Here is a 13,063-nt window from a genome sequence, read left to right on the forward strand (position 1 = left end):
GAAAAAGACAGAAAAATGCTTCTGAGAAATGCTGGGGAAGCAAAGGTTTTATTTTAGGAAGGAAACTTTGATAGAAACTAACAGAAACATAATACTGTAAAAACTAACAGGACTTGAATCTGCTAAATGACAAGGGCCTGATAATCTATATTCCATGTTATTAAAGGATGTTGTTATGGAAATAGTGAATGAGTTGGTTGTCACCTTCCAACATTCTACTGGAGCCATCCTGGCAATTTCAGATGGTAAATATAGCTCTAATGTTCAAAAAGAAGAAAAAAAACAGGAATTTCAGACCAGTTAGCCTAACATCAGTTGTATGGAAAATGCTGGCGTCTATAATACGGAATGGTTCAAAAATAATAACAGTATTAAGCAGAGTCAGCATTGATTTATGAAAAGGAAATTGTGGTTGTCAAATCTAATGGATTTTGCTGATGATGTGACAAGTTGACTAGATAAAGGAGAACTAGAGGGTGTGATACACTTGGATTTTCAGAAAGCTTTTGATAAAGTCCCACATAAGTGGTTAGTGTGCAAAATCAAAGTACATGATGTTAATGATAATACGCTAGCATGGATTGAGAATTAGTTCGTAGACAGGAGAAAGAGAGCAAGGATAGGTGGGTTTTCTTTTCAAGATTAGAGTGGTACTAAAAAAGGACAGCAGGTCAGGCAACATCCGAGGAGCAGGAAAATCGATGTTTCAGGCAAAAGTCCTTCATCAGAGATCAGTACTTGGCTATCAATTAATCATAATATATTCAAAGATTTGGAAGTTTTGTATGGTTACTACAAATAACCTGCATTTGTTGCTCTATTTCTCCGTGTCAGGACATTGCCTCCCAGGAAATAGGACATGTGCTGATGGTATAACCTGTATCGATGAGGTCCTGTTCTGCAATGGAGAAGCAGATTGCCCAGACAGTTCAGATGAAAATGAACATCATTGTGGTAGCTATTCAAACATTTCTTGTCGCTTGTTGTTTTGCATTTTCTAAATGATGCCTCCTGATTACATCTTTACACGAACAGGGCAACTTCTTCAAAACTACGTCTGAACTTCAGCTTTAAGGAAAAGTCATGTCAGACTCAAAATGTTAAATCTGTTTCTCTCTTCACAGACACTGATAAACCTGCTGAGTTTCTTCAGCACTTTCTGTGAATCAATTGCCTTTGCTCCTTCAGACATGGTGCCCGTGCGCATTGACAGAGCCATATCCTGTGATCAGCAAGTGCTCTTTTTTTAAGCTTCCATTCTTCCCAGCTTGAATCTTTGTGTCATTTAGTTTTCAATTCCCAGCCAAACCCCAGGTTAGGTTCACCCCTACAGATGATTCTTTCCTAAAGTCTGCTTCTAATCAATATTCATTTTAAACATAATCCAAAAACTGAGCTTCCTCAGCTCTCTGTTGGAGTCAATTTCAAAGGTTTGCAACCCTCTGACTAAAACATGATTTTCCTCATCTCAGTCTTAAGTAGCAACCTCCTTATTTGTAAATTGAATCCCCCCCCCCTCCCTTAACAAGGGAAACAACTTGCCTGCATCTGAACCTGTCTATACCTTTAAGTACTGTGTGAGTACTTAATGATCATCTTTCATTCTTATAAACTCTAGAGAATCCAGGCCTCAACTTGCCCAAGATCTCTCCATAGGACAATTATGTTCTCATTGTGCCCAATACCTTGGAAGATCTGTTCACTTTATGTGAAATATTTTGGTACTCTGGCAGGGATTATCCATTGAAAATAATTTATGACAGTAATACTTCTTGAGAAATAGAATTGAGAAGTACTTAGATGGAAATTATAAAGATTATTGGTAAGACCATCTGAAGGCCTGTGACCAGCAATGCTGGGGTCATTGTTATTTGTTATTTCGATCAATGATTTGGATGAGAATTTAGGAGACATGGTTAGTAAGACTTTAAAATTGGTGGTATAGTAGACAGTGAAGAAGGTTATCTAAAGTTATAAAAGGATCTTGATCAATTGGCCAATGGGCTGAGGAGTTGCTAATGAATTTTAATTTGAATAAATGGGAGATTTTGCATTTTGATAAGTGAACAAGGTCAGGACTTATACAATTAATGGTAGGGATCTGGGTGGTGTTGTGAAACAGAGAGAAAGAGAGACTGATGGGTCTAGGTACATAGCTCTTTGAAAGTTGTGTCACAGATAGACAGGGTGGTGAAGCAGGCTTTTAGCACACTTGCCTTCATTGATCAAACTATTGACTATAGGAGTTGGGATGTCATGTTGAAGTTGTACAAGACATTGGTGAGGCCACTTAAAGTCATAAAGTTATAGAGATGTACAGCAAGGAAAAAGACCCTTTGGTCCAACTCATCTATGCTGACCAGATATCCTAAATTAATCTAGTCCCATTTGCTAACATTTGGCCCATATCCCTCTAAACCTTTCCTATTCATATATCCATCCAAGTTCCTTTTAAATGTTGTAATTGTATCAGTCTCCACCACCTCTTCTGGCAGCTCATTCCATACATACATCACCCTTTGTGTGAAAAAGATTCCCCCTAGATCCTTTTTAAATATTTCCCCCTCACCCTAAACCTATGCTCTTGAGTTCTGCACTCCCCACCCCAGAGACAAAAACTTGTCTATTTATCCTATCCATGCCCCTCATGATTTTATAAACCTCAGTAAGGTCACCCCTCAACCTCCGACATTCCAGGGAAAACAGCCCCAGACTATTCAGCATGTCCCTATAGCTCAAACCCTCCAACCCTGGCAACATTCTTGTAAATCTTTTCTGAACCCTTTCAAGTGTGCAGTTCTGATGTCCTGTTATAGAAAATATATTATTAAACTGGAGAAGGTTCAGAGAAGATTTACCAGGATGTTGCCAGGACTAGAGAGTCTGAGTTATAAGGAGAAGTCAGATTGGCTGGGACATTTTTTTACTGGTGTGTAGGAGTTTGAGAGGTGACCTTCTCGAGGTTTATAAAATCATGAGGGGCATCAATAAGGTGAAAAACCAAGGTCTTTTACCTTGGATGGGAGAGTTCAAAATTAGGGGCATATTTTTAAGATGAGAGGAGAAAGATATAAAGATTATTGGTAAGACCATCTGAAGGCCTGTAACCAGCAATGCTGGGGTCATTGTTATTTGTTATTTCGATCAATGATTTGGATGAGAATTTAGGAGACATGGTTAGTAAGACTTTAGGGCAACATTTTCCTAAAGAGGGTAGTGTTTATGAGTAATGAACTGGAAGCAAAAGTGGTAGATGCAGCTACAGTTACAATATTTAAAAGACATTTGGGTAAGTATATGAATAGGAAAAGTTCAGAGGGTTATGGGCCAAATGCAGGTAAATGGGACCAGTTGGACTGCAGAGTCTGTCTCCATGTAGTAGGAGTATGATCTCAAATATTATGTATAGCTTTGAGCTTTCAAGTGGCCAAAAGTGCAAAATATTCAAAAAAGATATACCAAGATAATAACAAACCTGAGAGGTTTTAACTATCAGGGAAGACTGAACAGGTTGGGCTTTTGTTTCTTTGGGAAAGATTAGACCAAGAGGACACATAATAGTTGTTTTCCAGAGGATATTAAGGCTGGATAGGGTAGAGATAGAAAATATATAAGGTAAAAACAATGACTGCAGATGCTGGAAACCAGATTCTGGATTGGTGGTGTTGGAAGAGCACAGCAGTTCAGGCAGCATCCAAGTAGCTTCAAAATCGACGTTTCGGGCAAAAGCCCTTCATCAGGAATAAAGGCAGTGAGCCTGAAGAGTGGAGAGATAAGCTAGAGGAGGGTGGGGGTGGGGAGAGAGTAGCATAGAGTACAATGGGTGAGTGGGGGAGGGGATGAAGGTGATAGGTCAGGGAGGAGAGGGTGGAGTGGATAGGTGGAAAAGGAGATAGGCAGGTAGGACAAGTCCGGAAAAGTCATGGAGACAGTTACTGAGCTGGAAGTTTAGAACTAGGGTGAGGTGGGGGAAGGGGAAATGAGGAAATTGTTGAAGTCCACATTGATGCCCTGGGGTTGAAGTGTTCTGAGGTGGAAGATGAGGTGTTCTTCCTCCAGGCGTCTGGTGGTGAGGGAGCGGTGGTGAAGGAGGCTCAGGACCTCCATGTCCTCGGCAGAGTGGGAGGGGGAGTTGAAATGTTGGGCCACGGGGCGGTGTAGTTGATTGGTGCGGGTGTCTCGGAGATGTTCCTTAAAGCGCTCTGCTAGGAGGCGCCCAGTCTCCCCAATGTAGACGAGACCGCATCGGGAGCAACGGATACAATAGAAAATATATTTCTACTTGTAGGAAAGATCACAAACAGCAATTATAATGCACAATAAGGTGAAATGATGCAACAGTGAGATGGGGCACCTTCTGCAGAATGATCTGTTTCCATGCCATACTTTGCCATGTTACCCAGAGTACAACTGAAAGTTGAATTGTGGCCTATCCCCCATTCCTTTTGGAATAGCTGCTATGTCCTGAGCTTCTGGGTCTCCATTCAATGCTGGCCCCTCTCTCTGAGATGTAGCTACATTAGGATCTCCCTCCCTCTTTTTCCTGTTTCCTGTTGCTCAGCTAAAAAATCCAGGATATTCCCAGCTATTATGTTACATAAAATTTTTAAAAAGGCCAAAATTGTAACATTATTGATACGCTGTTTTCTCCTCTTGATGTGCAGTCCATCGGAAACATTATCCCTTTCCTTCTGCCTCCAGAAGCTAATGCTACAGATTTCCAGCATTTTCTGTTTCAATAATAAATTTACTGGCAGTGAATATTCAGTGTTGGCTGAAGATATTACTGATTGTTCCTCTCAATTTTCCACAGCTACACCCTGTGATGGAAAATTTCTGCTGACTGGGACAACTGGTTCCTTTCATTCAAATAATATTTCCAATCCGTACGACCCTAACACTGTCTGCCGATGGATTATAAGGTAAATGACTGGAACTTTTCTTTATTCGAGGTATTAACTTAATTATTGCCCCTGTTCCTTGACTCATGTCTAATCCTCGACTTGCTTTATAGTTTAGTTTCAAAGTAAATGGAAGATGTCTACTGTCCAATTTCATACTTGTTTTTCTATCGTGGGCATCTCTGGCTCAGCCACCATTATTGTCCAACCCTGATTTCCTTCTGAACAGTTAGCGTTGGACAATAATGCTGACCTAGCCAGAGATGTCCACAATAGAAAAAAAACATCAGAGCAATTAAGAGTCAACCACAGTGCCATGTGCCTGGAGTCACATGTAGGCCAAATCAGTAAGAACAGCTGTTTCCTTCCCGAAAGAGTATTAGTGAACCTTGGGTTATCTTGACAATTGGCAATGGTGTTGCAGTCATCCTGAGATTCCTAATTCCAGATTTTCGTTGAATTTATATTCCACCACCATCTGCAGTGGGCAGAATTTAAACCTAGGTCCCAGGAACATTACCTAACTCCTCTGGATTAATAATCCAACCATAATACCACTGGGCCATCACCTTGCCCCTATTTAGCTCTTGCTCAGCAGCTAACACCCTACCTCTCTGAGTTTGAAGGTTGTGGGTTCAAGTCCCACTCGGTGAGCCTGGGGTATTACAATCTAAGTGGTTGCAGCTGTTTCTGTGCTGAGGGACTGCTGCAATGTTGGGTGGTGCTGTATTGCAGTTAGACATGTACCTTTCTGGTACAGTCTGGCCTGATATAACACGATAGTTCCCTTCTCGTGCTATCTTGAGTTATAAGAAAATTGTGCAGTAGCCATGCTGTTTAAACCAATGGAGCCAGAATCATGTTATAGCCAGTACAGATAAGGAAGGTTCATGTTCTACAAATATTGGCCTAAATTCTTCAACTGCATTGAAAAAATGCACTTTATAGGAGAACTGCCTGTACATAGAAAGGATCTCATGATGCTAATTCAAAATAAGGCAGACAAACCCTAGTCAATGTCTGTCTTTCAATCTACATTGCTTCAGATAAACAGATGATTAGTTTCTATTAGTCCCCATACACCAATTAAAAAGGGCCCAGTAAGTACAGGTATAGAATAAAACAGTTGGAGGTACATTTACGTCGTACCCCTCTGCCATTGGGCTCTGAGCCTTCATCTGTTTCTCTCTTCACTCAGCTGTTTGCAGAGATTATCAAAGTGTTAGTTGTGGGATCTTGCTATTCCCAAATTCAATCCCACCATTTTGAAACTGGAAGAACAGAAGAATGTAAGAAAGGTGAAGGGTGGAAGGTATAGGGGAGATGTCAGGGGTGGGTTCTTTACCCAGAGAGTGGTGGGGGCATGGAATGCGCTGCCCGAGGGAGTGGTAGAGTCAGATTCATTGGCGACCTTTAAGCGGCATTTGGATAGGTACATGGATGGGTGCTTAATCTAGGATAGAAGTTCGGCACAACATCGTGGGCCGAAGGGCCTGTTCTGTGCTGTATTGTTCTATGTTCTATGTTCTATGTTCTATGTTCTAGGACAGGAGTAGGCCATTCAGCCCCTCAAGCCTGCCTGTTATTCCAAAGGATCATGGTTTCTCTGACTTAGGCTTCAACACCTCTTTCATGCCGTCTCCTCATGGCCCTTAACTACCCAGTGTTTCAAACTTCAAACATCAAGCAAATCCATCCTTCACGTAACATTCACCACAGATGGTCTCCAGTGTGTGTCATTGGATAAGATTAGGAACAGAAAGCCTGGTCATTTTTCCCTTTCTCTTACCCTGAGGACAGGGATGGTGTCCCAATAGTTAACACTAACCACCAAAGATCTGCATTCAAACAGCAACTTTCACAACCTCACAGTCAAGCAAGTCCTTCCTGAAGCCGTCACCACTGTTGTAATGTCAGAAGTGTTGCAGCCAGTAACGATGTTGAACCAAGTAACTTAAACATCAGGCACCAAATCAGGATCACTATGATTGGAGGATGGTGGCATATCTACCCAGGGAACATTGGAATTCCTACACAAGCAATAATCAGTTCCTGATTATTTCATCTATTACTATCATGCATGGAACAAAAGGAGCTATTCCTGATGGCTGTCTGTTGTATGTTTATAAGGGCTATCATTATGACACTGAAAGAAAGATTGTTCTGGCTAACTTAGAATGTGGACTGTATTAGTGATTTCATATCCACAGCTGTCTCACAAGAGTATGGCCAGAAGAAAAATAATACAAGGAGGTATTCTGACAGATAACCTAAACTTTGGCCAATAGGCAGTTTCCTGATGTGGTCTCCTCTACATTGGAGAGACTGGGCGCCTCCTAGCAGAGCGCTTTAGGGAACATCTCCGAGACACCCGCACCAATCAACTACACCGCCCCGTGGCCCAACATTTCAACTCCCCCTCCCACTCTGCCAAGGACATGGAGGTCCTTGGCCTCCTTCACCGCCACTCCCTCACCACCAGACGCCTAGAGGAAGAACGCCTCATCTTACGCCTCAGAACACTTCAACCCCAGGGCATCAATGTGGACTTCAACAGTTTCCTCATTTCCCCTTCCCCCACTTCACCCCAGTTCTAAACTTCCAGCTCAGTAACTGTCCCCTTGACTTGTCCGGACTTGTCCTACCTGCCTATCTTCTTTTCCACCTATCCACTCCACCCTCTCCTCCTTGACCTATCACCTTCATCCCCTCCCGCACTCACCCATTGTACTCTATGCTACTTTCTCCCCACCCCCACCCTCCTCTAGCTTATCTCTCCACGCTTCAGGCTCACTGCCTTTATTCCTGATGAAGGGCTTTTGCCCGAAACGTCGATTTTGAAGCTACTTGGATGCTGCCTGAACTGCTGTGCTCTTCCAGCACCACTAATCCAGAATCAGGTTTTGAGAAATATTTAAAGGTAGAACTAGAGACAGAGAGACAGATATATTTAGGAAAGGAATTTAAAAATGCAATATGTAGCCACAGTGACAACTGATAAAGGCAGAAGTGGAGCAATACAGATATCTCAGGAATCTAATAGAGGCCAGAAGAGGTAAAAGAAATTAGGAGTGAAGCAAGGTGGGTGGGGGTGGGGAGGGGGGGGGGGGGCGGGGGCGTTGCTGAGGTCTCAGGAGTATTTGAGAATGAGAATGTTTAAATTTTATCCCAGTTAGGTACCAGGCACAATTGGGCGATGGGTGAATGGGACTTGGTGTGAGTTAGACTAAAGAGACCAAAGAAACTACAGTCCCAAAGAAGAGTTGCACCCGAAAAGTCTAATTCTCCTGATACACCTTCACAATGCTGGCTTGCTGTATTCTCCCAGCCTCCTGCTTGTCTACTCCAAGTTAGACTAAAGACAGCAAAATTATGAAAAGCTTAAGATCACAGAGGGTGGACATTTGAAGACAATTGGATACTCAGAAGTAGCATGGAAATGTTAAACTCTGTGCCAAGAGGGAGCAGAGACTGTTGTCTATTTGAAACCCCTGGGAGAAAGTGAGGTCTGCAGATGCTGGAGATCAGAGTCGAGAGTGTGGTGCTGGAAAAGCACAGCCCATCAGGCAGCATCCGAGGAGCAGGAGACTCAACATTTCGAGCATAAGCTCTTCCTGAACATCGGAGATTGACTGTAATTTAGAGTTCACCTTAAATGTTAAGCTTGTTTGTAGAAGTGTATCCATTAAGACAAAGAGGAAAGAATCATTTTGCATCTCTGCATGCTTCTGCTAATAGTCCAATATCTGCTCAGTCAACCTTTTCGGACTGCTGTTCTTATGTTTTTTTTTATAAGCCAATATATATTCAGGTGACTCTGGGTCTGCTGCTTCTGGGAATTATAGTCATTGCTTTGCTTACCATCCCTCACTGCCTACGTAATAAATTTGCTTCTACCGGCTTTATTAAGAGAACAGATGGTACATTAGGAGCACCTAAAATACTTATCCATTATTGTGTTGTCATTACATGAACTGCAAGAGGTATTGTAACACAGTGGGTAGTGTTCCTATCTCTGCTGCAGAAGCTCTCAGATCAAGTCCCATCTAAAGTTTTGTTATTCATGAAAAGATCATCCATATGCAGTTCAATTGGTTGATAATTAGTTTGGGAAATCCTTCTACGACCTCCCCCCCCTCAAGCAAGGAACGTGTATGCAAAGATATGCTTAAAAACACTTTACAATTAATCATAATTAATACACATGGGTATAATGATGTAAAATATGAAATTTGCAGAATATATGATTAATATGCCACACATGAAAACAAGAAAAGTGAACAAGCAAACTACCCAGCCACGCCAGTGAAGAGTCACTGAACTCAAAACATTAATTCTGCATTCTCTCTGCAGAATCTGTCTGACCTGCTGAGTTTCTCCAGCAATTTCTGCTTTTGTTTCAGATTTCCAGCATCCACAGTTCTTTGTTTATTTGTAGTTCCTGTGAGAGCCTTCATTTGTGGTCCAATTCTACGTAACTTCAGCAATTTATGCTTGGCGAGTCACTTTCGATGAAATGAAACAGAATGAGACACAGAGGTGTGTGTATGTGTGTGTGTTTGTGTGCGTGTGTGTGTGCGTGTATGTGTGCGTGTATGTGTGTGTGTGTGTGTGTGTGTGTGTTTTATATCCATATCAGGAGAGGTTGACCTGCCACCTGCTCCTGAAAGAGTAAAAACAGTTGCCAAATTTTAGGCTTTTAGTCGAGCTACCTTTAACAGCATGAGGCAAAGATTGATGACAGTAAACTCAGGAAATTTGTTATTGAGTAAAACAGCAGGTGAACATTGGAAAGTGTTGTCAAAGAATTTATATCTCTCAGACCAGTAGATGGCCTTAAGGGATAAAAGCTCTACTTGCCAAATAAAGCAACCATGCTTGACAAAGGATATGAGCAATAGCTGAAATTAAAGTTAGAGCATGTAAAATCCAGGGAGAGATAGAATAACAAAGAAGGAGACAGTAAGAACTGTAAAAATGAGTAAAAAATGGAAACATACAAACTCTGTCCAGATTTACACCAGATTTTCAAATTATATTGGATAATAAAAGATGAATGCCATTCAAAGGATTCAGGAACTGTCCTTGTTGAAAATTAAAAAATATAACTCTGTTGTTTAAGATGGGTGAGAGAGATAGAGAAAGAAACTAATTAATAAATTATGAATCTGTTAAGCCAACATCTGTTGTGGGGAAGGTACTGGAATCTATAATTAAAAACGGAATGACAACACAATTTGAACTGATTAGACAGTTTCCTGTCTAGCAGACATAATTAAACTACAGAATAAGAAACTAAGGTCAAGGAATGTCAAATAATGCAGTCTGCTAGAACTTCCAAAAGTCATTTGTTAAGGTGCCAAATCAAAAAAATAGCTAAAATTAAAACACAAGAAAATCAAGGAGAAAAAGGTGAATTTCACCTCTCAGAAGGTCACTATAACATTTGGAATTCTCTAACAATGGAGACTAAATCATTGAAAATATTTAAGACTAAAAAGCAGATGGATTGTTTTGGTTCACAACAGAGTTAATGACTACTGGAGTCAGACAGGAAAATGAAATTAAGGCCACAATCGGCTCAGCTACCATCATATTAGATTAAATTAGATTAGATTCCCTACAGTGTGGAAATAGGCCCTTCGGACTAAGAAGTTCACACTGACCCTCTGAAGAGGCAGGGTTGGTGAATGCAGATAGGCTTTAGGAAACAAATTATCTCCTCCTGTTTTTATTGCTTGAATTCTTATACTGGACAAATTATTATAGAGAGATTGGCTGAGCAGTAGAAGACAGAGGGTGGTTGGAATCTGGAATGCACTGCCTGGGAGGGTAATTGAGGTAGGAAACCTCACAAGTTATTTGAATGAGCACTTGAAATGTCATAACATTCAACACCATGAGTAAAGTGCTGAAAAGTAAGAATAGAGTAGAATTTGAATCTTGCTTTGTCACCACTAACTCAATGGGCCAAAGAACCTCTTCTGCACTTTAGAATTAAATGATTCTAACTCAATGGAGAGCCACATGTCCAACTTTGCCAATGATTGGTGGCATGATAGTAGTGTGCATGGGAGCATTAAATTGTGGCTTCAGGAACCAGGCTTGCATTCCCAAAAATGTAGAAGATTGGGAGACAGGGACCAAAACGTTATTCTTTTCAAGGCTGCCCTCAATATTGTCTTCAGTGATCCTTTTGATATTTGGGGCTACATTTTGGATTTTGAGGGCAACTTTCTCATACTCACTAACTAGTGCAGTCATATAGTAACATTATTTTCTTTTTTGTGTTGACATAAGAGGTATGTGGCCTCTTACAGAAACAGAACTAGAAGAATTACTTATTATCCTGAATAGTAATCAATGTCTTTTAAACTTTATACCATGATGCACCATGCAAGCATTAATGAGACTGCATTGTGTGTGCATGAAAAGAGAGAAGGTTACCACGTCCCACCCCTTGATAAGGATGGAAGGGGTCCTTGAATCCTTACAACACACAAATGGCTAAGGCATTGCCATCTATTTGGTGACATCGAACCTTGTTTTTAAATGGGAAAGTGATGATCTAGGGTGGTATTATTGCTGGACCATCAATCCAGAGACCCAGGTAATGCTCTGGCGACCTGAGTATGAATCCTGCCAGGGCAGATGGTGGAATTTGAATTCAATAAAAATCTGTATTAAGAGTCCAATGATAACCATGAAACCATTGTCAATTGTTAGAAAAGCCCATTTGGTTCACTAATGTCTTTTAGGAAAGGAAATCTGACACCTATTCTGGATTAGTGGTGCTGGAAGAGCACAGCAGTTCAGGCAGCATCCAAGTAGCTTCAAAATCGACGTTTCGGGCAAAAGCCCTTCTGACACCTATACCTGGTCTGGCTTCGACGTGATTCAAGACCCACTGCAATCTGGTTGACTCTTAACTGCCCTCTGGACAATAACGAAGGGGCAATAAATGTTGGTCTAGCCAGTGATGCCCTCAACGTGTGAATGAATAATAAGATAAAATATGGTTACTATGTAGGTATCGTAGTATTGAGGTTGGCATAGAGCAATCAAAAAAGGAGGCGCCGGCCTAGTGGTTGTTAATCCAGAGACCCAGGTAACGTTCTGGGCACCTGGGTTTGAATCCTGCCATGGCACAGAGTGGAATTTGAATTCAATAAAAATGTGAATTAAGAATCTAATGGTGACTATGGATCCATTGTCGATTGTTGAAAAAACTTGTCTGGATCATTAATGTCCTTCAGGGAAGGAAGCTGCTATCCTTACCTGGTCTGGCCTACATGTAGCTCCAGACCCACAGCAATGTGGTTGACTCTTAACTGCCCTCTGGGCAATTAGAGATAGGCAATAAGTGCTGCTTAGCCAGTGGTGCCCTCATCCTGTGAATGAATAAAGGGGGGAAGAAAACATAAATGGGTTTTATTTTCAAAATAACAAACACATTTCTACATGCATAAGGTCATCACCCGAAACACGCCTTCTTCAGGCTGCTGAGATTACAGAGCGTAGCTGAGTGGTTTAAAGCTGTGGATGTAGACTCCACCCCCTACCGGGTGTCGGGTTCACTCCCGGTTCTACTAGCTGTGGATGTAGTTACAGCAGCTCACTTTGGCAGGGCGGTGCTATGTTGAAGTTGCGAATAACAAAATGCAGTGAACTTCTCCCAAGTGTTTAAGATAGTGTCTAGTAGCATTGCTGAGATCACAACTCATGCATTTTCATTGCATATCCTCAAAGTATATTAACCAGTCAGTTACTGACCTTTTCATGTGTACCATATCTCAGTCTCAGATTGGAATGTAACAATTAATATGGTTTTCAATAAAGCGAGATCCAAGTGTCCATTTTATCCAAGTATAGTAAGAGCTGAATTTATACAATGTTAAAGGAGATATTCCATATCCATTTGTAAGGAATTCACTACCACAGCGATTTAAAGTTATTTTATTCTTCAGTTAGCTGAGGATTCCTTTGTTTGTGAGGATGACTTTTCTCTGATTGCTAACCCCCATTGGGAGATTTTCCAGGGAGATTTGGGCATGCACACGTGTATTGTCCACTTGCACCATGTATTTTGAATGTTGTTTAAATGTGATTTGATTGAGGCTTTTAGGGCTTTGAAATGAATTGTTCGATTGAAAGAGAAGTAT

At 41.2% G+C, this 13,063-nt stretch overlaps 1 protein-coding gene and 1 non-coding gene across 2 annotated transcripts in view; both read left to right on the forward strand.

The window, feature by feature from the left end:
• Positions 1-13,063, forward strand: part of tmprss15 (transmembrane serine protease 15) — a 107,167-nt gene that overhangs the window by 27,601 nt on the left and 66,503 nt on the right. Inside the window, exons 7-8 of the mRNA XM_072585746.1 lie at positions 835-954; positions 4,814-4,922. Coding sequence (XP_072441847.1) covers positions 835-954; positions 4,814-4,922 — 229 coding nt within the window. The remainder of the gene's footprint in view (positions 1-834; positions 955-4,813; positions 4,923-13,063) is intronic.
• On the forward strand, positions 11,321-11,453 carry LOC140486564 (U6atac minor spliceosomal RNA). Its single transcript, XR_011962635.1, has one exon. It is a non-coding gene; the product is annotated as a U6atac minor spliceosomal RNA (small nuclear RNA).

This window comes from Chiloscyllium punctatum, chromosome 15, assembly GCF_047496795.1.
Source record: "Chiloscyllium punctatum isolate Juve2018m chromosome 15, sChiPun1.3, whole genome shotgun sequence".
Classification (NCBI taxonomy): Eukaryota; Metazoa; Chordata; class Chondrichthyes; order Orectolobiformes; family Hemiscylliidae; genus Chiloscyllium; species Chiloscyllium punctatum.